The sequence below is a fragment of the Pempheris klunzingeri genome, chromosome 4 (genome assembly GCF_042242105.1).
Source record: "Pempheris klunzingeri isolate RE-2024b chromosome 4, fPemKlu1.hap1, whole genome shotgun sequence".
NCBI classification, from domain to species: Eukaryota; Metazoa; Chordata; class Actinopteri; order Acropomatiformes; family Pempheridae; genus Pempheris; species Pempheris klunzingeri.
The window spans coordinates 9800304-9822778 of NC_092015.1; the positions used below are offsets into that span (position 1 = coordinate 9800304).

Sequence of the window (22475 nt, forward strand, 5' to 3'; positions counted from 1 at the left end):
TTGTCTTTCTGATTATTTTGTTTGGGGGTTAGTGACAGGCCTAATCAGTACAGTGAGGGGCGGAGGATGCTGCGCGGGGCTCTGCTGTGCTGCAGCGGGAGACCACCAGAGTGGTTTAATTTGCGGTTTGACTTAATTATCGAGACTGTGGAAAACAGCAATACCTTTCCATGATTGCCAGACATTATTTTCACAGTTAATTAGAAAATGTATTTAAAAAAACAGAAATACAATTGCTTACTATAATGTAATATAGTATATCCTCAGCACAGTGAAATATTAATGTCTTTCTCTTAGTTTTTTTTAGCCATGCTAGAGGGTGTGGCTCTGTGGGTGGTCTGTCACTTTGATCAAGACTGAACCATCTTAACGACTGTTGGATGGATGGCCATGACATTTTATACAGACATTTATGGCTCTCAGGGGATGTGGCTGGCTTTTACCCCTAGCACCACCTAGAGGTTGACATTTTTGGTTTTTAGTGAAATATCTCAGCTGCTATTAGATGGTTTGCCATGATATTTGGCACAGACATTCATGGTGCCCAGAGGATAAATCACACAGACATTGATGATCCCCTGACTTCTGCTTTAGTGCAGTCCAGAAGATCTGATATCTCACTTATCCAGGGAAATATCTCAACATTTACATGATGGACTGGCACCAAATTTTGTATAAACGTTCGTGGCACCCAGACGATACATACTAATTACTTTGATGATCCCTTGGTTTCAGTAGTCACTTAGATATCTCATCAACAATTTAACAAAAAAATTGATGCACACGTTCATGTTACACTCTGGATGAATTTTAATAACTTAATGCTCCCTTAACTTTTCATCTAGCGCCATCATCGGGTCAAAATCTGTCCAACACTTAATTTTATGATCAAATACCTACAAAACTACAGACACTCCCATTAACTAATTAGCCCTAATCAGCGCTAATTAGCATGCTAACAGAGTAAGCTAACATGGTGTATTCAAAACCCTTCTGTGCTTGCAAGGGCTCTTAGGCTCCTAATAATTAATTCACAATAGAAACACATGCAAGGTGTGATTTTTTTTTTTTTTTTTAAACAGCACAGCTTTTCACTTTCAATGACTTATCTATTTCTTTACCCTTGTCTTCCTTTTTTTCTTATATATGTTCTTATTTTTTTTTATTCTTTTCATCTAGATGCTCCCACTACTAGCCCCACACCCACCACCAACCCAGTCAACACGCAAGGTACTGTATGCCCCCACTACTGTCCCTCTCAGCAATCATATGTGTGTGTGTGTGTGTGTGTGTGTGTGTGTGTGTGTGTGTTTGAGAGCTTGCATGCATGTGAGATCAGGTGATCAGTTAGAGGAAGAACGAGGACTTGTACCTAAGGTTAAGAGACACCCTGGATGGCCAGTTTTAATCAGATAGTGCTGCTGATGGGTGACATTGAGGACAAGCAGCGCAGGGCTTTCAGAGACACCTGTCATACCCCTTTCCAGTCACATGTTTGAGCTGAGAAAACGAAGAGACTCTGCTTTGCTGTTCTGCTATCTTATCAGCATCTGCAGCTATATCTCAACCGGCCCATCCATCATATTATAATGCCCTTTACATCTCCCCTACAAATGCCAGTCACATCTCGTCTGTGCAAGGCCGCAAAACATCAATAACTATTTTCTCAAAGACATATGAAATGAATGAAAGGCAGTTCATTTGCTGTGTTTATGGCAGAGCAACCTTTTGGCACCTTCTGTACACACTATTTTATACCTTGATTAGCTCTGTTGCAAATATTTATTCCAATGTTAACCATTTCTTTTAAAAAAATAAATAAAAAGCTATTATTTCAAAAGTATCGCTAAGGCTAGACAGATGGCGAGGCAACCTTGGGAGTTGACATTTGGATATGCCAGAACGTGACATTTCAATACAAAAAACTATCCTTAAAGAATGGATTGGTTTATCAATAGCTGCTTTAGAGATATGACAATTTGGGCGCTTTTGTCATGCATTCATAAAAATGTGAAGTGGCAGTACACACATAATAAGTTTGAAACTCAGTGTGGGACTGCATCAAAAGCTCCAATATTCTAATGTGGCAGCCTTCAGATATCAATCAATTAATTTATACATTTATTTTATCAAACAAATGGCTCTTCACTGGTATGTGTGTGCATTATATGTTTATCTATCAAAAATAGGGTCAATAGTGGCATAAATAGCACTGTCTGTGGTCATATTTGTGACGTTTCGTGATTTTTTTTTTTTTTTTTTAAATCTCTTCACTATGACAGAGCTCTTCTCCATTGCATGCTTTAAATTACTTACTTATATTTGAAACTCCTACTTCAAACCTACTTTTCCTCTCTCAACTGGAGTTTCCAGCATTCTGCCAGGGATCATGCTGCATGGATGCCATCTCATTTCAGCCATCTCTCTCTCTCTTTCTCTCTCTGACACTGGGTGTGGTTCAGTCAAACAGGAAGTTGCTTTTGCAGAAGTGTGCATTACTCTGCATTTTCCCCCTAAGCTCCTCTCCTTGGAGTTACACTGATGCAGTCATCTCCGTGTTTTCTGTTGAAACATTCCAGTAATTTCCGAAAGACAGGCTTGAAAGAGGATTTACCGTGATTTATGCAGTACATGCTGGGAGGATGTAATTGAGCTTTCTTGCAGTTCACTACTCTTCTAAATACCCTGTCACGGGGGCAATGGTAAGCTGGCTTGCGGTAGATTGCCTTGCACTACCTTAATCAGCATAACAGCACAGTATAGCATTTTCCTCTCGCCAATAAGGAAGTATACAGCTCGATTTCTTATTCATTCATTATAACCAGACTGTGAATTGGCACCAGCACCAGCTGTGATTTTCTGTTGTAATCAGGGCCCACTGAATCCACCACTGTATATATGAGCCTGATTTTAAAGGTCCAGTCAGTACTTTTTTGGATGTATACATTTCAGTTGATCACAGAAGCACATAGATTAAAGAGTTTGAGTTCTTGGTTTTTCAACATTTGTGTTGGCCAACTTATAAGAAAAAATATGACACATTACAGATGTAAGCAAGAAAAACGTGAATAATCAGGTAATATACGTGCATGGATCTTATCTGATGGTGACTTTAATGGATTATTGTGTATTTAAATCTAGTTGTTTTAATATTGTTTTTCATCTATATGTGGGGCTTTTAACACTACTGATATTGAGGGGTGTGTTGTATTAGGATTTGTTGCTTTGCTTTATCTATCTAAATGCGTTTTTCTCTTTGTTTGAACCTTGTTCACATTATTGTATTAATGTTTTATTTGGACAATTTAAGTGTGTGGACCCCAGGAAAATTGGCAAGTGCTATGGGAGAAGCTAAGGGGGACCCAATAAAATAAACATTACAAGTCCCGGTTGAATTTTGCTGGCGCTGTAGGGAAACCCGTTTGTTTTAAACACGCGGATCACTGATTTTAAATGTCATTGCAGTGCTGGATTTTATTAGCTCCACCTAGATCTGAGTATTTTACAGTCTACTTAAAGCATCCCGACTGGGATGAACTTAAAGAATGAATACACTTATCTTTCCTGTCATTCACTAATCCACATAAACAGCAGGTGCCACGTGGGCACACTATTTTCCCTCTGTAGTATGAAAGAAAACATGCAAGGGTATTTCTGAATCATGTTAACCCACTCCCTCCTCGTTTCATGGTTCATAATACATGTCAAAATTGGATTTAATTTCCAAAATGCCATGCTTTTACTTGCTAGATTTCCTCTGACTGTTTAAGTCTTTTTTTCCCCCTCTTGTTGTAGCCTTGCAAACCGAAGCGTCAGTTCAAAGACTAAATATGGTTTTGTGCAGTGTGGGAGCAAATGCCACGTTAAAGCACAGAATCTCACAGTTGTTTGTCTTCAATTCCGTTTCATGTTCAGAAAGTTTCACAGGAGTTCGCATTGTCAGGTCTTTCAGTGTCTTAAAAGATGCAGAGTGTGTGTGTGTGTGTGTGTGTGTGCTTGTGTAGTACTCATGGGAGGGATAAGTCACCCTTTCATAGCAACATTTCTTTCATGTGTTTGAAAGTTTTCAGACCTCGTTTCTCTCCATGTGTTTTTTATTGCATATTTACTCTAAAACAAAAAGCTTTTAGTTGACGTCTGTATCAAGAAAAAGCTGACAGATGTGTCCGACCTTCTTTCTCACTGATCCAAATACTTGATTCACACATATCACACTAAACACAGTAGTATGCATCTGTCTCTGCAGAGGCAATCTTTGCATTTTAGTGTGAATGAAACTGAATATTTTCCATAAGATGGACAGTAGATGGTTACAAGTCACAGAAAAAAAGAAACCCAAAAAAAAAAGCACTCCACAAGTTCCGTGTCAGTGGTTGTATTTCTTTTTGGGCGGGGGGTAGAATTTACCCAGAGTCCCCAGCTCTGAAGGAATAAAGGGAGTCTGTGGCGATAATGCTCCAGCTCGTCAGATGCTCAGAGATGATCCAAGGCAGGGACATCATATCCTGGCTAAGCCTTCGGTAACCCCCTTCTCCCCCAGCTTGTCGAGAGGAAAGACACCGAACAAGGAATTATGTTGTAGACTTGATTAAAAAGGCCCTATGTTTCTGCAGATCTGCAGTCCAGGGTAAATTGTTGTTTGGTATGCGACAGCTGAATAATCTAAAAGGAATAAAAAAAAACTCAGGAAGTAAACATTAAAGAGGCTTTCGGGTGCTCTGAGATCAAAACCTTCTGGTTTATGGATCACACAAGCAGTAAATTAACTGCCAATAAGAGCTTTTCAAGCAAACATTACACTATACATGAACCCGAGTCTGGTTTGTATACTGCACCCTTTGGACATGATAATACTACTAACCATAATATAATTTTTATTGCTTGCTTGGCTAAGCAGTCAGTGATGCACAGAATACATATTTCAGGGTCATCCCTTTGTCTCCGTTATGACAAACATATGGATTTTTTTCCATTAGTAAATCACATGATTCTGTGCCAGATGGTATTTTAGGAATTCATGTCTGGCAGGTTTTCACACGTGTTATTTGCTGTTTCCTCCCTCACGTGTTATTTGTTGGCAGGTTTCCACTGCTGTTTCATCTTGGGATTCAAGCCTTAACTCCATGTACACTATTGACTCCAACAAAGACTGTTATGAGTGGATTTAGTATTCAACATAATTAACCATTAAACATTAACCAGTGTTGTTTTAACTCTCACATGTAACATTTCTCTTTGAAGTATTTCATTGGAAAAATTAAAGAATCATTTAGAAATGCTAATTAGTTTTTTTTTCCTCTCACATTTGTTTACTCTCATTCCCAGTTGAAATAGTTTTTTCTGACCTGCAGTTTTTTTCTCTTTCCTTTTAACAGTTATTAAAGAAAGAAAATATTGTAATGGTCCATTTTAATTGGTCTTCAGGGAATAGGTTAGTAATGTCAGCCCACCCTGAAGTTAAGAGTGTTTCACTGCAGTAATATTGTTTTTTTTCCATGGAACAGTTGTAAATGATTATGAGAGCTCTACTTAGCACATTAGGGTTTAACATTATGTGCCAGTGAATTCACACTATGTCCTCATTTTCGGGTGATAAGGTGTTCGTGGCGGGTGATATAGTGTATGTGGTGCATTACTCCATGCTGCTCTAGAAGAAAACAGTGATTTCTATTATTTTGTCAACCTTTTTTCTTGCCTTGATCTCCACTGGAGGGGGTGGGGGGGTTTTGAAGGCAACGTATGAAGTGGAGATGGGTGCTACCGGCTTTCATGCCGAGAATTTTTGCCAATCTCAAAAGATACAATAAAACTGCGATGGAGGAGTTCAAGTTCACTGTCACAATTTCCATTCATTTGTCATTTTATTAGTGGTAGTCAGACCTTCAGACCGTACATTTCACCACTACCGTTAAATGTCACAGCTGTATTTGTACATCTTCAAATCATTGTTTGGGTTATTTCAATGGACTCTGGGAATCTATTTAGCGACGAAGCAGTGGCATTGGAATTCAACTGAGGACTATATTGTGCTCTGTTGACAACACGAAAAATTATTTGGTGGAGATTGCCCATGTATGCTCAGCTCATTACATTCATTTCCTTTTTGAACAGCAATGAATGCAAGAGCCACGGATGTTAGCAGTTCGATGCTGCAAAATGGCTATTGATGGTCCTTAAGTTGACTCTGCAGCAATGCACCACTGTCCTGCCACTGCCCAGGAAAGGGTTACTGAGCCAGAGTCTATTAAGTGCAAGTGAAGGCTTCGCTCTACCAATGCAAGAGAGTCATTGTTTCAATTATATCCATGTAATTACATCTATAAATTGTAATGTTTTGTGTGTTTCATGTGTGTGCAATATGCCTCGTTATGTAAGCAGAAAACTATCAAAAAACAAAGATGGGAAATCTGAAATAATATTCCATGTAATCAGCCTGGTGACAGGCTCAGAGCTCTGATCCACATGCAGACAGATGCCCCGTTACTGTCCAGAGCAGCAATTAGTCATTTCAGTTCAGAAACGGAAAGGTGCAACTGTAAAGCATGTGGTACCGAGAGTTCAGCAGAGCAGATTTCCTCGCCACGCAGACACAGGCATCAGTTGCAAATCCTTTTTATTCCCCCATAAATCCCCACGGCTGTGCACATCCTGTCAGGCCGTCGGTGTGGGTATGTCAGCACTCCCTGATGGAGCTGTGAGCAGAGCTGTGCCGGCGGTATGGACACCAGCCACATTACAGACATAATCAAATTCTACTTATTTCAAGTGTGAGGCCACAAAGGCTGCTGTAATAACATAGTCTGTCATTGGGAGGTTTTCCATTCTAAGCATCTTGTAGTATTAGGAATGCATATATATATTGAACATGGACAGCCTGAGGGGATCAAACTCTTGATCCTAGATGTGTTAGAGCACTGAATGACAACCTAATCTACAGAGGAAGACGGAGGAATGATAGTAATGACAGTTTTGTAAAGAAAATCTGTTCTTGTTGAGGTCAGGGATCTAGGTTAGATACAGATCAATGCTGCTGGAGCTTAAACCTCCCTTAGCAGTTTGTTATCCACATGCTGTAAGTGGACAAAATAATGTAATATGTCAAAGGTTAGTACCCCTCCAAACAAATGCGAATGTCCCCAGATTTTAACACAGTCCCCTCCAACTCCCCCTTGAAACATAAATGAAACAACAGAGTAAATAAGCCAATACATTAGAGGATACATTACATGCACATGATAATATACACATGTCCAAACTCACACACCTTAATAGCGCAGGCAAATGTACAACCACCCATCAGCCCTGTAGCAGCCCATACCACACACATATTTAAATACCATTCAATGCAGCCTCAAAAAACCTTACGCCACATGGCAGTCGCATCCAGGCAGCATGACCTCCCAACCCGACTCAGTGCCTCCTTATGGCACCAGCAGCGCCTGGACACCACAACCCTCTCTAACCATAGTTGTAGTGCCTAACAATAACATTGCTGAAACATTGCTGTTGTGATCATATCGATGTCACTATTATTTTGTCCTCCTTGTGAGCAAAATAACATCAGATAAAAAGGGATACTCCAGCAATTTATGATCCTTAAAGAGACTTACAGGTGGTATTCTTATCATGAGACCCTTTTACTGCTTTCCAAAGCTTTAGCTACATCTTGTGGCCTTCTTCAGCCAATGGAGTTCCTTCAGTTGTCATGGAGTTGGTGTAGCTGTTATTGGTGTGAAATTAAGTCATGTGATTTTTAAAAAAATTGATGCAGCAGAGGCTGAAATATTCTGACTCTTAGTCGCTAATATGGATCAAGCTCTAAACCACTGGATAATCCCGTAATACAACCAGTAAAATATCTTTGTTAGATCCTTCGAGCCTGGTAACGCAGGTCTTCTATTAAGAAAATGTGAAGCTTAGATAACCCTAATGACATCGTCAGGGGTTATTTTTTCAGACTAAAGAAAACCGTGCTTCAGAGCCAGTAAATATATTATGTAAGTGTTTTTACGGGCTGAACTGTACACCTCATAACCTTTATTTTTAAAATAATCTTACAATATGCTTTAGACCTCTGTATCGCATTGCATTATGTAACATGTCTCATAATCTCCTTACAATATAAGGCAGGCTGTAGCAACACCACAAAATGAATGAAAATGAGCACAACCGTAATATTTATTGAATTTGAGATCATGTTTTTGTGGCCGTTTCCTGACAGAAATACACAACAGAAAAACAGAAAACCAGTGCTCAACAGAGTACTTAATGTAGGCAACATGATATGCAACCAACCATAACTGTTGATACTGTAGGTGTTAAGGGATTTTTAGTTTCTCTTTGACATTTTTGTGATAGCGTCTCTGTGCTTACCCTGGGTGGATTTTTCTACCTGTTAAATAAAACTCTCCCTCGCTGTGCAGAGGCGGCCGAGACCCCGCATGTTTCCTTGTGGATGTGTCAAACAGAAGACAGCGGGGAGCAAGGTGAGGGCAGGAAGGTGTGGGAGGTGAGGGAGGGGGGAGGAGACAGGACTATGTACAGGCCATTTAGTGGGTGAATGTTCATTAGCATGGAGCATGGGCCGTTCCCTCTCCGCGGGGAATGAGCTGTGCTATCTGACATCCACGATACAGTAAACAAACTGTGCCCTGCTTCACACACACTGACGCGCAGCAGCGGCTTGCTCCGTGAGTCCATTTTAGGAGAGCGCTCAACTGACAGAAAACTTTCCTCATTAATTAGTTTCATTGCGGCTCCACTTCCAAGATGTCCTCGTGCTAACTGAATGCAACTTAAATAAGGTGTTGTTTTTAGGTTGGGATGTAAATGTGTCACGTCTTAGACTCTCCACCCTCCACTCGTCGTTTTTCGCCCTCAGTGTCGAGAAATTCTGCACCCTCCACTCGTCTTTTATCAAAATCATTCAAGTTCAGAGCATGACTAGTGAGATTGATGGAAAATTGAGCTGCTCTCTCATGCAGCAAAGAACAGTGCAGCCATTCCCTCGCCTGCCACTCCTCCATCAGTCCAAATGTGCACAGATATAGACTATTGATAAACGCCTCTGAACTATTCTGAGACTGGAAATTTAAAGGCTTCAAATTTTGCCTTGTTCTTCTAGGGTGCACGGATAAATCTGGCTAAATGCTAGACAGTGATACTCTCTGACACCTGAGGCAGCCACGTATTTCTCTGCATGGGGACACCAGGCGCCAATTTATCTCCAGACTTGTGTCTATTTCTGATGATTGAGCTCTGTAACTTCCAGAAATGGCCTCTTAAATCACAATGTATTTTACAGTGTGTGAACTCTCGCTGAAATTGCAGACGGTGTCTACTGTTTCATGGTGAAATAACTGTCTTAAAACATTTTTCAACATTGCTCACTTGAGGGGCTCAAGCAGCCATTTAAGCTATATGAAGCACTGGAAGAGATCTTATAAAAAGCAGTAAAATGTCACAAATGTGCGGTTTATAACTTGGAAAAACATCAGGTTTATTTTAAGCATGATCAAGAAATAGATACTGGAATATTTCAATATTTTGAAAATTACGCTTATTCACTTTCTTCGCCAAGACTTTGATGAGAAGATCAATAGCACTCATGTCTACATGGTACATATAAAGCTTCAGACCGCAGTAAGTTAGTTTAGACGAGCACAAAGACTGGAAACAAGGAAGTCACTGCATCTGGCCAAGAAAAAAACCCAGCACATAATCCCTGTAAAATTGCAATGTGTCATTTATTTTTTATGGTTGAATTTTGCATGAATTAGACAAACATGATATAATGTGTTAATTAGTGCAGTTTGGAGGTGCTGGTAGATGTATTTTGTTACCTTAGGACAGACCTTGCAACAAAAATGTTCTCATTTAACTCTCAGTAAATAAGTTAATAAACCTATTTTCACAAAAATGTTAAACTATTCCTTTAAATATATATATTTTGTAAATTTTAATTGAATGAGAACACTACATAAAGCTGGAAAGGGGGAAGCATTTAGTCAGTAAAATGGCTCATTCTGGGTATTATCAAGCTGAATTATTGGCAGTGGTTCACTGGATTTGTCAGTAAGTAAGAACTACATGGTTTATTAGCCTATTTGTGGGATGTTTAGCTCCAAATTGTGAGCCATTTACCATCCTCCATAGACCAACTTGTGCCATGGTATCATCACATTTTTGTTGGTAAGCAACACAAGTTGGCTTTTTTTTTCTCAACAGCCTTTTCAAGTGTTTCCTCAGTGGTTGGGTCATGCTAAAATGCTTTGAGAGAAAACAAACCAATTTAGTTTATTTTAGCAGCCTAATGATTTAACGGCCATGTCTTCCAGTGTGGTCCACGTCTGTCTGCAGTTATTAGCTTTGTGACTGGCTGAGAGGGTTTACTGATCATGAAATTATTTACGGTTATTGTCCTGTTTTCAGACTCCAGAGCCGGTGAGGGGGCACCGCAGAAAATTGACCATGCTGTCATCGGCGGAGTGGTTGCCGTGGTGATGTTTGCCATCCTCTGTGCACTCATTGTTCTTGGTCGATACTTTGCCAGACACAAAGGTAAAGCACCGGCAGTGCAATCATACTTGATCATGAACACATCTTAGAGTTCAAGTGTTTTTTGTTACGAGTGGAGTACAATAGGATTGAAGAGCACAAGAGGATGAGGAGATGGGAGAGGTGGTGTGCGGCTAATTTGTCTGCGCTCTTTCGCAGGAACTTACTTCACACATGAAGCTAAAGGGGCGGACGACGCAGCCGATGCAGACACGGCCATCATCAATGCGGAGGGGGGACACAACAACACAGACGAGAAGAAGGAGTACTATATCTAAACAGGACAGGCCAGGAGAGACGGTGGGGATGCTGAAGGTGATGGTGGTGGTGCTGTAGGAGCATTATGTCTAACTCTGATTGCTTACGAGGAGGCTTGAGGGCAGGGAGGGCGAGATTTAAAGAGGAAGAAATGAAGGAAAAAGTGGAAAGTGGGACTGGCGTGGCCAAGTGGTAAGACGAGGCGTTGCTGAGTCTCCTGTCCAACCCTTCCTGGATGCTGGGGCCTATTCTGTACAGTTCAATTATTTTACAGACAATTTTGTGCCTTGTTCTCTTTCTTTTGTTGATTTTGTTGTTTTTCCCCACTCTACATGCTTGTTGGATTGGATTTTTCTGTCCATGTACTCCACCTGATCCGTTGTTGCTTTTGGCTTTCTGAGGAGATTATTTGGGCCTGGTGTTTGTCTTTGTGTGCTGCAGCTAGCTTTTAGCTCATGAACCCAGATCTGAGGAGCCAGCTCACACTTTTTTCTGTTTTTTCTTTTTTGGAGTAATCTCCAAAGTTCAGTAACTGGAACACAGCAACAACACATTTCTCCCTGCTGGGTCAAAGTCTAACAGTCCCTGCAAATTCATCACATTCCCCCCACACAAGCAGGCCTGATTGGTTTTGACATATTTCAGCGCAGACGTCACTCAACCCCTTCAAGGTCAGGTTCACTGTGTTGATTACTGATGTAACAGTTGAGAGTGATCACGCTCATCATAGAATGTATTTGTTCCTGAAAGTGAAGTAGGCATGCCGTTAAATATAATTTCACACCAAACCACAAAAGTACAATTGGTCCTTTGTTAGTTTCAAGAAAACATCTGATGATTAGTAGATGTGAGGTCAGTTTAGTATTTGATTAGGGTATTGTCAAGTCCAGTCTAAGACATCCTGGCAGGTGTAATGTGAAATGATATAGATCAAAGTTACTATAGAAAAAAAAAAATCAGAAACTCTTATTCTTTCTTCAAAACTTTGTATTAGTTTTTTCTGCTGATTGAGAGGGCAATAGTAAATCAGTGATAGTAGATTACATTTACTGTCATCTGCTGTCTTTCTTTTTTTTTGTTTTTAGCTGAGCATTTGGTTTTGAAAAAAAAAAATCTTAAAAAAAGGAAAAGTTGGATATTTTAGGAAATACACTTACTTGCTTCTTTGACCAGAATTAGATAAGATCAGTACCACTCATCACTCTCTCTAGCTGTTGCCCCTTCTTTCCCATCTTTGTGCTAAGCTAAGCTAACTACTGGCTATGGCTTCATGTTTAACCTGCCTACCTGAGAGTGGTGTCAGTCTTCAGCAAGAACACAAATAAGTGCATTTCTCAAAATGTTGAACTACTCCATCAAAAATATCACCTGTATCTATTTGACTTTAGTAACTATTTTTGTTAGAATTCTTTTTTTATCATCCATGGCATGGGCGGACCAAAAGTACGGCAGAAAACGTCCTAATAATGACAGAGCTAAAATACTTCCTGTCATTTGGCAGACATTATTTTGGTCCTATATAAATATAAGGTTTATATATAAACCCTGTAGTACCGAAAAGAGTCAATGGTCCTGCTGCATTAATCACGAAATCAAATTAAAATGTATTATGTGTTAGATATTGGCACAGCCTGCTGTGCTTTTGATTTAAAACATGAAATTCTTCACATTTTCATACCACCCACACGGCCGACCCTTGACCAAATGTAATAATTATGCGAGTGTCCATATATAAAGTGAATATTACTTGTATACAGCAAAGGCTGAATGTCCCACTGTACAGCGAGGCCTTTGCTAAATGAGTGAATTTTCACCTGATAATACACTACATTGGTAATTTAACAGAAAATGTTACAAGGACATTGGCTCACTTTATTTTCAAAGGTTTTACCTTTTTATTTAACTCTAAGTTCCTATGTTAAAGGGAAGAAATGATGTTAAACTTTTCAAAGCTTCCTTTCAGTGATGTGCAAAGTATCAAGGTATGTCTGTGTGAATATTCATACAGTAGCAAATGAAAAATGAATTTCCAATGCATATTTCCTGGCCTAGAAATCCTTGCTACATGTACTTTTTTTTTTCCCTTGCTCATACATGAGTAAAAACATTCAATCACTGCAAAACATGAACCAGTTATATTTCCTTGCTGTCTGTAAAGACATTTTACCTTTGGATGGTCTTTGATAACTTGCAAGGGCTCTCGCCTCACAAGTTATCAAAGATTTGCGTAGAGCTTTAGACTTGGTTTGGGGAAGATCATTTTCTTACTGTCATCCTGGAGCCTCAAACCTTCACAGAGGAGCCATCTACTGTTACAAATTTATTTTTTTGCCCTACGCTCGCAGACAGAGACAGAGCGTGCACACCATGCATGCTACATTCCTCTCACTCTGTCACAGCTAGAAGAGTAAAACCTGTGAGGTAATTAGCGGGTGATTTCATTGTATTGCCTGAATAAGACAAAGAAAATCTGTAAATGTATTACGAAAAAGGATAACCACTGCCTTAAACCCACCTCTTGATACTTATCATTAAAAAGGAAAAGACTGAAGGACTTAATTTAGTGCCTTCTTTGATTTTGAGGCATATGGTTAGTATCGTACAGTATCTTCATGTACACTCTTACAGTATATCTTGTATATTTCTGTCCTTTCTAACTTACAGGGCCAATACTCATCCACGTTGTCTGTATTCACACACCATAGACTTGTATCACGATTATGAACTGGAGCATAAAAAAAGCTTGAATGAGTCCGATGTTGAAAAATAAAAATGTATATCTTTGTTTATCAGGGTGTGGCAGCTTCCACTGACTAGAATGTCGTATGCCAGGATGTAGTATATATTGTCTTAATTAGAGATCACAAAACAATTTCAATTTGGTCATAATTATTTTCTCTGCTTCACTTCATCTGTTATTTATTTGGTTATCTTCAAGGACAAGGCTCACTAGTATCAGAGAGGAATACAGTACTAAAAGCTATAGTAAGATAAAATAACAGTGCATTTCTTTTGGGTGATAGAGTTTTGATGTCATGGAAACAGTTATGTGCATGACAATTTCTATTTTGAGGTTTGATATTTGTCTTACATGGTTATAAAGTGACTGCTGCTTTTAATTGAGGGACATAAGAAGATTGTCGAGAGCGTCATTCTAATCCAGATTTTCATTTGATTTAAATACTTGATATTTAGTACGTTTGTTTTCACTCTCTCAGGTTCATGAGTGTTAATAGTGGTGTTTTTTTGCATCTCAGGTAGAATGCAAATTTAAGGCCCCAAGTATATACTGTAGTACCACAGCTATTCAAGAAGTGAAGAAATCACAAGATGTACATGTTTTTCTCATTTGTACATGTTTATGTGTTCTTAATATGGTGCACTGTTACAGTAAACGTTAAATATTATTTTGCATAGAACTAGTTCACAAAGAAAGAAAACTAGATTTGTTAAGCAGACGAAAATTATGTACAGTCAGTGTCAACAAAATCACGATGATGTTCATGAAACTTCTCCTTCTTCTTCTTCCACTGTAACACTTTGCTTATACAGTATCGGTTATTTAGTAAGTATAGGATGTGACCACAGACAGTCAGTCAATCAAGCATCTGTTTGCATTCAGTCGATTCATGCATACATTTTCCTAGATGAAAAGATGGTGTATTTATTGTGACATGAAGTTTTATGAATGATCTGTAACATGTCCTGGATATTTGGATGAAACTCATGTTTAAAGCCTGGGGAGGGAGGGAGAGGGGGGTTTGGTTGTTTTATTACCCCCCCAAATGGTTGTTTTTGTTGTTGAATCTTAAATTTCTCTCTGTACCCAGGTGACTTTTTTTTTCTTTTTTTTTTGTGTAGTGAAGAGGATGTTTCTCATATGACCATGCATATTTTGTATTCGTTCACACCAACATTTTTACAAAAGAAAAAAAAAATCAGAAGAGTACTTGTCTTAATAAAAAGATATCAATGTTTAAAGTGTTGCACTGTTGTGACTTCATCAAAAACCCTGTTTCACTTTGTAGTCCTGTCCTGCTCGGAGACGCAGACAGAAGAATTTATTAACATGCATTTGTCATATTCACTCCGCCTGTTTAACATGCTGAATAGATTAGCGGGATTGAACCTGTTCACTTCATCCTGAGCTGCTCATACTTGTCAAACTCCCAAAGAGGACACGTCTTGAGTTGAGGGAAAAATACTGTACTGATGTAGATTCGATGTGGGTGAGCAGCAGCAGCAGCAGCAGCAGCAGCAATCTGAGCTCCCATCAGTGATTGACACATGCACTGTGGTACAGAAATGTTTTAAATGACACGATGACTGACACTGACAGGCTCGGGGGCTCCTGTTAAGGTTTCCGGCTGAACACATGGATGTTAGTGATTTGACAAATTGATAGGCATTTCGAGGAACAAGACCTACTTCATAACCATAAGCAATTCTGTCATCATAATTCTTCCTGTGCCACCATTTCCCATTACTTTAAGTGATCCATCCCAGGTAAAGGTCAATAACATTATTCAAACTTTAATGGGAATAGTTTAACCTTAGAAACCAGCCGCTTTTCACCCTTACTCATGCAATCATTGAAATATAATGCTTCCCTTGAGGAACATTAAATACCTGCCTATTGATTTTTTTAGAATATGACAAATTATGGTTTTTTTTTCCTACATTTATTATTTTTTTCAGGCTAAACTCTTAAAATTAAATCATCCGAAGTAAAAGCAGGTACACGAGTTTCCTGCTCGGCTGCACCAGCTGTCAGTGCATCATGAATGCATGGGTGTAGAAGGGTGATGTTTCAGTTAGATGCTACTAATTCCATTTAAATGTTCAATTTTAATTTGGAATGACACGTTTAAGTGTAATTAGCACAATGGGGAAATTGAGAGTGAACGAATGTCTGAGCATGGCTTGTTTAGTTGGCTAATTGATTGATTGAGATTGATGGCATGTAGCACTTGGCTTGGCTGAGGTATAATTAAATGATGTGGGAATAAATAGTGGGTGAACAAAGGCAAACGCAACAGGCTCTGTCTGCACACTTATCTCCCTCTATGTTGCTCCTATTTAGCACAAATACAAAAGCACTTGCATAATTCTTATTCACTTATTTATTGGCTAATTCAGTTGTTAACAAGAGGAGTAATCCCTCTAGTATGTTGCTGTTTAAACTACATTTTTATTCTTAAAGAGAACAGCTTGAGGGCTCTTTGTACCGCTATTTATTTCTTCCAAAGATTTAGATCATTTTAAATATAAGATACTGAATGTAAAAATTAACAAATTAAAAATGTATGATGACAGCTACAGAGGAATGGTTTATAGCATAATTTTAATATTTCACAAAAACCTTGACTCAATTTACACAACACACTGTAAAAGCAAACAGTAAAAGCTCGTTAAAGGGAAACGGGTTGTGTCAGTACTGATTTTTAATTTTAATACACAGCTGCTCAACCACTTGAAGTCTATTTTTGACATTGTACTCAAATAATTTGACAGTAACCCCTCAGACAGATTGAGGGGTTACTGTCAAAACTGTCCAAACTGGTGACTGGTGGATGACATGCGTTAAGCTCTGCTCTCAATATAAGTTGAGTACCTAATGGCCAGCGGTTTAACAACTTGTTGAACTACTAGATCTTGACAGACACACCAACAAGTGAGGATTAACTGCCAAGATAGGAACTTTGATGGCTGAAAAATACAATGAAACTTTGACACATGCAGTAAATATCCTAAAACTTGCACATGCGGCAGCTAAAACCATAGTTAGCTTACCAAGCAAATACTACCATTTTGCTTGTGGGCCCTAATGACAGAGAGAGACGCAGAGAACAACTGGTGATAAACATGAAACCAGAGGAAACCTTCTTTGGTTTGTGCTTACTCGACCTCGAGTAAGAGTCCAGACCCGAAGAGCATACGAGTCAACAAAACAAGAGCAAAGCGGTCTCCAACACCAACATTCTCAAATCCCTCAACAAGCTGAAGGAACACTTCTCTGTACAAACACAGCAGACTTTGATGAAGTAAAAAAGAAAAGAAATTGAAAGGCTTGTTTCAAGGTTTCATGTAAAAGAGACTGAGGACAACGTGAAAACTCTGCATGAGCACATGGATGAATTAAAACGGAAAACTGAAGAAGGTGAACGTTACGACAGTAGGTGGAATCTACATCTCATCAACCTCCCGCTAAGAGAGAGCGAAGATGTAAAGAAAGAAGTGCAGAAGATAATGAACCAGATTGCACCAGATGACAAAAATTAGCTCAGAGTCCTGGTTGACTCGGTACATGGAGTTAGGCTTCCCAGAGATGACTAGATACCACGTCCAATTATTATACAGTTCAACATGCATATTGTCAGATAAAAGACCTGAACGGACTCAGGCAATACTGAAGTAACCTTAACTCTTCACCTGTAACTCCTTGTCTAAATGGGGAGACTACACTGCTGATTCTAGCTTTAGTATCTGAAGTATCAACATCTGGAGTTCACCAAAATATCTTAGTCCAAATATTGTACAGCTCAGTTTGGCTATGAAATTCAAAAGATTCAGTAAAGACTTTAGCAGTAACAATTCCAGTATGACCTCCAGCACACAAAAACACACACAACCACTGTTTTGGAAAGAAGACGAAAAAATATATATCTATAAACATTTGTTCAGGCTCATGTCTAACACTTTTACCTCTAGTACCCCTTTTTTGGCTCTAGGTTTTCCTTTGAAGCAAAGTTTGCTTTACAACTCAAAAATTCCAGCTCAAATATACCTGACAACCAAAGTGAAAAACAAATAAAAGTACAAGGATGTGCAACTTAACTTATCAAACTTAATGCAAAAAATCCATGTACACTCTGGTTGTATATTTGGTTCAAGGGTCAAACAAGTGCAAGAACAAGAAAAAAATAATCCATCTTAAATTTCCTCCGATTTCGTTCCTACCTCCTTCTTGGGACATCCAAATGTCAGTGTCTGGACGAGGTGGAGGCATCCATGAACAGCAGTGATGACCTTAACAGGAGGCAAAGCAGCTCCAAGTTGTTCACAGAAAGAATCCTCCTCCTTAACAAAAATACATATTCAATTTGACATTAACAACCCATTAAAAAACTACAACTGTGATATCATTTCAAACATAAATTGTCTCTTTTTTTTTATTTTAAGTACCTGGCCTTTTTCACTTTTTTCACAGCACACACACACACACACACACACACACACATACACAGTTCAAGTACATACACATTGCTACATGTGCTTCACTAGCATGGATGTATAAAGAAAGCAAAGTGTAAAGAAAGTTGCTCAGTGGCACATGAAGTTTGACTTCCTGGGTATAAAAGTTCCCGGATCTTCTGGGGGCTTGTTTACGAGCCAACCGTGATGCCTTTAGCTTAAAGCTTAGGCAGCTAAACAGTTTGCCAAAATATATTCTCTTTACATTGCACTAAATATCGTATCCTTGCTGGTTTTGCTTCACCGTATCTCTCAGTGTAAAATAATACAAGCGAAATAACACAATTAAACTCCGGTGCATGAAAATGTTAGTGCTAACCGGCTAGCTTAAAGTAGCTAGCTTAACTCACCGGGTTAATAACTGACGGAGGTCGTCCTGACGATAACTTCCGTAAAGAGTCCTCTTGTGTGTCAGCAGGAAATACTCCCAGTTGTGCTCAGTTTCATGTCTTTGAATCTTATGTTACAAGTTTCTTACTTTGCTCTTTCTCTTTCAGAACTAGTGCGTTTTTCATCACACACCTGTGGGGGAGCAAGGTGTAACCTAGCTTGATTATGATGCATTTCAGGAACATCTGTAAATTGGAGGTGCGGACAATGACCTTGGTTATACAGATGTCATGGGGAGGATGAGGATCTGTACAGCCCAGGAAGCGTGCCAGGCTTTGAAGCCAATTTTACATAGAGTCCAAACCGGGTAATTACAACAATGGCGTCCATCACGTGATGCAATTGGGGCAGCAATAGATTTTTTGTATTGACTTACATTGTGAAAGTAACACCTGTAAGTCAGCGGATAAATTTTATTCCAGAGTCACAACCCCCATGAAATGACTAGTTTCACCATCAGAATTTGATCCATTCGGTTCGATAACATTTGAAAGGCTAGGAGAGCAGCACGATAAAATCATTTCATCCCCATTCAAATTAGCAGAGGGTTAGCTGGCTTGGCAGGACCGAGCTCTGTGGGCCCAATGACGTGGAAGATCCAAGTACTTCTACACCCAAAAAGTCAAACTTTTTTGGTTTCATCCACCACTGAGCAACTCTCATAGGAATAAACGCAGCCCCACCTCCAACACTGTATCCAGATCTCTTCATACAGCCATGGTAAAGCAGAGGACCTGACACGCTCCAAGAAAAACATGGCCCTCGGTTAAGCAGGCATGTAAAGAGGAAAGATTACATTTCTCATTAACATAATGAGGAAATGTGTCTCCAGCCCCCCCACGACCCTCAAGGATAAGCCGTATAGACAATGGATGCATGGATAATGAGGAAATGTTGTTAAATTACGTAGCTGGAAAGTCAGAACAATGTTGATTGGGAATGCAGCCGTAAAATGTTCACAGACAACATTTGTTTTCTGTATTTCATTTGTTTTCCAGCAAAACAATGGAAATTGCTTAACTATGTACATTTGTCTGACAGCTTCCTGTCCAATGAAAACCATGTATATCTGGGTGAATGTTTGTGATAAACTGAAGGATGAAGCATTTCTTTATGGACTGAGAAAATTCTCCTCCTCCTGGAGACAAATAAAGTATTAAAGATAAATAAAGCTGGAAAATGGATCATCTCAAAGCTGAAAACAGTCTGTTTAGAGACACGGGGCTCTCTCAGGACAGCGATCCTATAAACACATAATGATCTTATAGACCATGATGCATTGCTGTAGATAAAACCAACATAACATTAAGTAATTAAAATGAGCTTGAACCTTAAACATCTGCAGTAGTAAAATGCAACATAGTGCAGCAGTAATATTAATCCAGATTGTCAATATACAATAGGAAAACACTGACAAGGAACATTTTACTGCACTATAACTACTGTAAGTACATTTTGATATAGTATTCACATGCATTTACCATAGTAAGATTTAGAATGCAGGACTTTTACTGTAAATGGGTATTATCAAAGTGGGGTATCAGTACTTTTGCGGACCTGAATAAACTTTCCACCTCTGGTCAGCGCACCCACAGCCTGACTGCACCTGTGTGTTACCTTGTAGATGTGTGTCTCTTCGACCTGCTGTGATGCTTTAGTCAGCCATAAAGTGTGTAAAAAAAAAAAAAAAAAGCTCAGGTTGTGCTGTAATAATTACTGAAAGGCTGTTTGCTGTGTTTGCTGCCACAAAAAAGAAATGTTACTGTGGCGTTTTCTTGTACACTCCACAGCACTTTGATTCTGAGGCGCATCACGATTTACAACAAATCTTGAGGAGCTGCATGAGAGAAAAAATAAAGAACACTGGTGTTTTGAATGCGACCTCATTACATCTGGAAGATATTACCTGTGAAGGACAGCACATCTCCTGCAGGTAGACACACGTGAACACTAACAGCATCAGTAACGTATACCTGTGTTTCCACTTCATTCATTCAGCCCGCCATGCCTCAAGTCTCAGCCAGACAGTAATGCTCTGTGCTTAATGTTGCCTTATGTAGCCTATCATTAATTGTGTCACTTAAACAGCACTGTCACAGCAGCATTGCATTAATAGGCCTTGGTCCATGTGCCTTGAAATGAATGTGTTTTGATTTAAAAACAGTCGGCCTTTACAGTGAAAGTGGAATTGTTAAAAATGACAGTGGGGAGTTAATGTTACCACGTAACTGTTACCCATCATGGTACCAAATATTTATGTGCACTTTAACACCCTGAACAAATACAATCAGAGAAAGTAGATTTTAAAAAATGACAAAGACGTGAGCAAACCATAACCCCTCATCCTGTAATAGAGATGAGTGATACCTTACTCATAGCATCTCAGCTCGGTATGTAAGGTCTGTATTTCTGTTCTACATGAGAAACTGTCATTATTACACATGCTAATAGGGATGCAACCTGATGTTTTCTCCCCTGATACAAGTTGTGATCGCTAATTTTTTTGTTCTTTTTATAAATCAATTCAAAATCTGAATCCCTTCACTATGCACAATGGATTGATGTCATTTTACTATGTGCACAGTTACAAATAACTACACATCACTTCTTATGTGTGGAGATGTTCATACAACAACAGGCATTATGGTCATATGCAAATTTTAATTTTGTTGTTCTATTGATTCCCAAGCAGGCATACTTGAACCCCAGGGGGTATTTCTGCAGTCGCCGGGGGGTACATTGAAAAAGTATACGGTAGCTCAAGTAATTTGACAAAATAGAAATCATGATCTAATGACAAAATATCTATATCCACATATTGAGTCTGCTGTGATACCTGAACTATGTTGTGAGTAATAGTGTGTGAAAAGTAGTTACCAAGTGAGGCAAATGGTTGAAATAGCAAAAATAATGGATGAGTGGTTTAAATAGCTAATGGGCAAATCCAAGTCCAGCTTCTGCCTCCATGTAGCTGCATGAATGCAGGCTGGACTAAACCAATCTAAATGTTGACAGTTCATTTATAGAAGGAAATTCATGTAACAAAAATCTAATTTATATAATTAATAGTGTGAAACAGCGATCTGTTTATAATCAATTCAAATGAACATGTGTGGGGCTAAATCAGATTAAAAAGCTTGGGAACCTCTGTTATATTGTCTGATAGCTTCTGTAGAGGCGTCTTCCAGTTCCATACCAACAATCAGAAGTGAACTCTGCACTTATGTTGAGAGTGCACTTTTTCCAGTTCATATAGAAGAAATAAATGTATTTGGTACATACAGGAAGTCACAGGTAGTAGACATCACAGGACCCATCAGCCTTGTCGTCACACTCAATTTGGCCTTGGACAGACACTCCACAACAAAACCCGTGGAGGGAAAAAAACAAAATAAATATCCAGCTTTGGAAGAGCTACAGAACAAAGAAGACACTAGTGAGGAGCCAGTCAGCATCACAGCATCCAACCTGGATGGCCCAAGAGAGAAAGCTCTTACTGTCTGCTGGCCGGCCTTCACCAGCCTTCCCCTCGACTGAATTAAACAAAAAAAAAAAACACATGCGCCATACACACATATGTAACCAATGCAGTGTAACAGATTGGTTTTGGTTTTTGCGGGGGAAACAAAGAAAAAAGGAGCCACACACACACACGTGAAGTGGTTCGGTGTAGAGATGCAATGAAGCAGAGTGAAGTCCTTTCCCCCAGATGTTCTGTGGACGTGCAGGAGAGCGAGTGCAGCATCTGCTTTGCTCACTGTTGCTCATGGCAGCCCAGCACTATTCATCAGGTCTTTATCTGTGCACAACAGTCAGACTGCACTAGTGACTGTGTGCTTCGCATGTATTAAACATGATGGTCTGTCTTTGGTCTGAGCTTGATGCACTGTAACAATATAATTCATAAACCCTGAAGTCAACAAGCAGTCAGTCACACTGTATTTATTGAGATCTGTAGTTGAGGGATAACATATAACATAATGATAATTTAGACTTTGGTGAGACAATGGTGACAT

At 39.2% G+C, this 22475-nt stretch overlaps 1 protein-coding gene across 1 annotated transcript in view; it reads left to right on the forward strand.

The window, feature by feature from the left end:
• Positions 1-10835, forward strand: part of cadm1b (cell adhesion molecule 1b) — a 129659-nt gene extending 118824 nt beyond the window's left edge. The window contains exons 9-11 of the mRNA XM_070829496.1: positions 1180-1230; positions 10432-10560; positions 10717-10835. Coding sequence (XP_070685597.1) covers positions 1180-1230; positions 10432-10560; positions 10717-10835 — 299 coding nt within the window. The remainder of the gene's footprint in view (positions 1-1179; positions 1231-10431; positions 10561-10716) is intronic.
• Positions 10836-22475: the final 11640 nt, after the last annotated feature.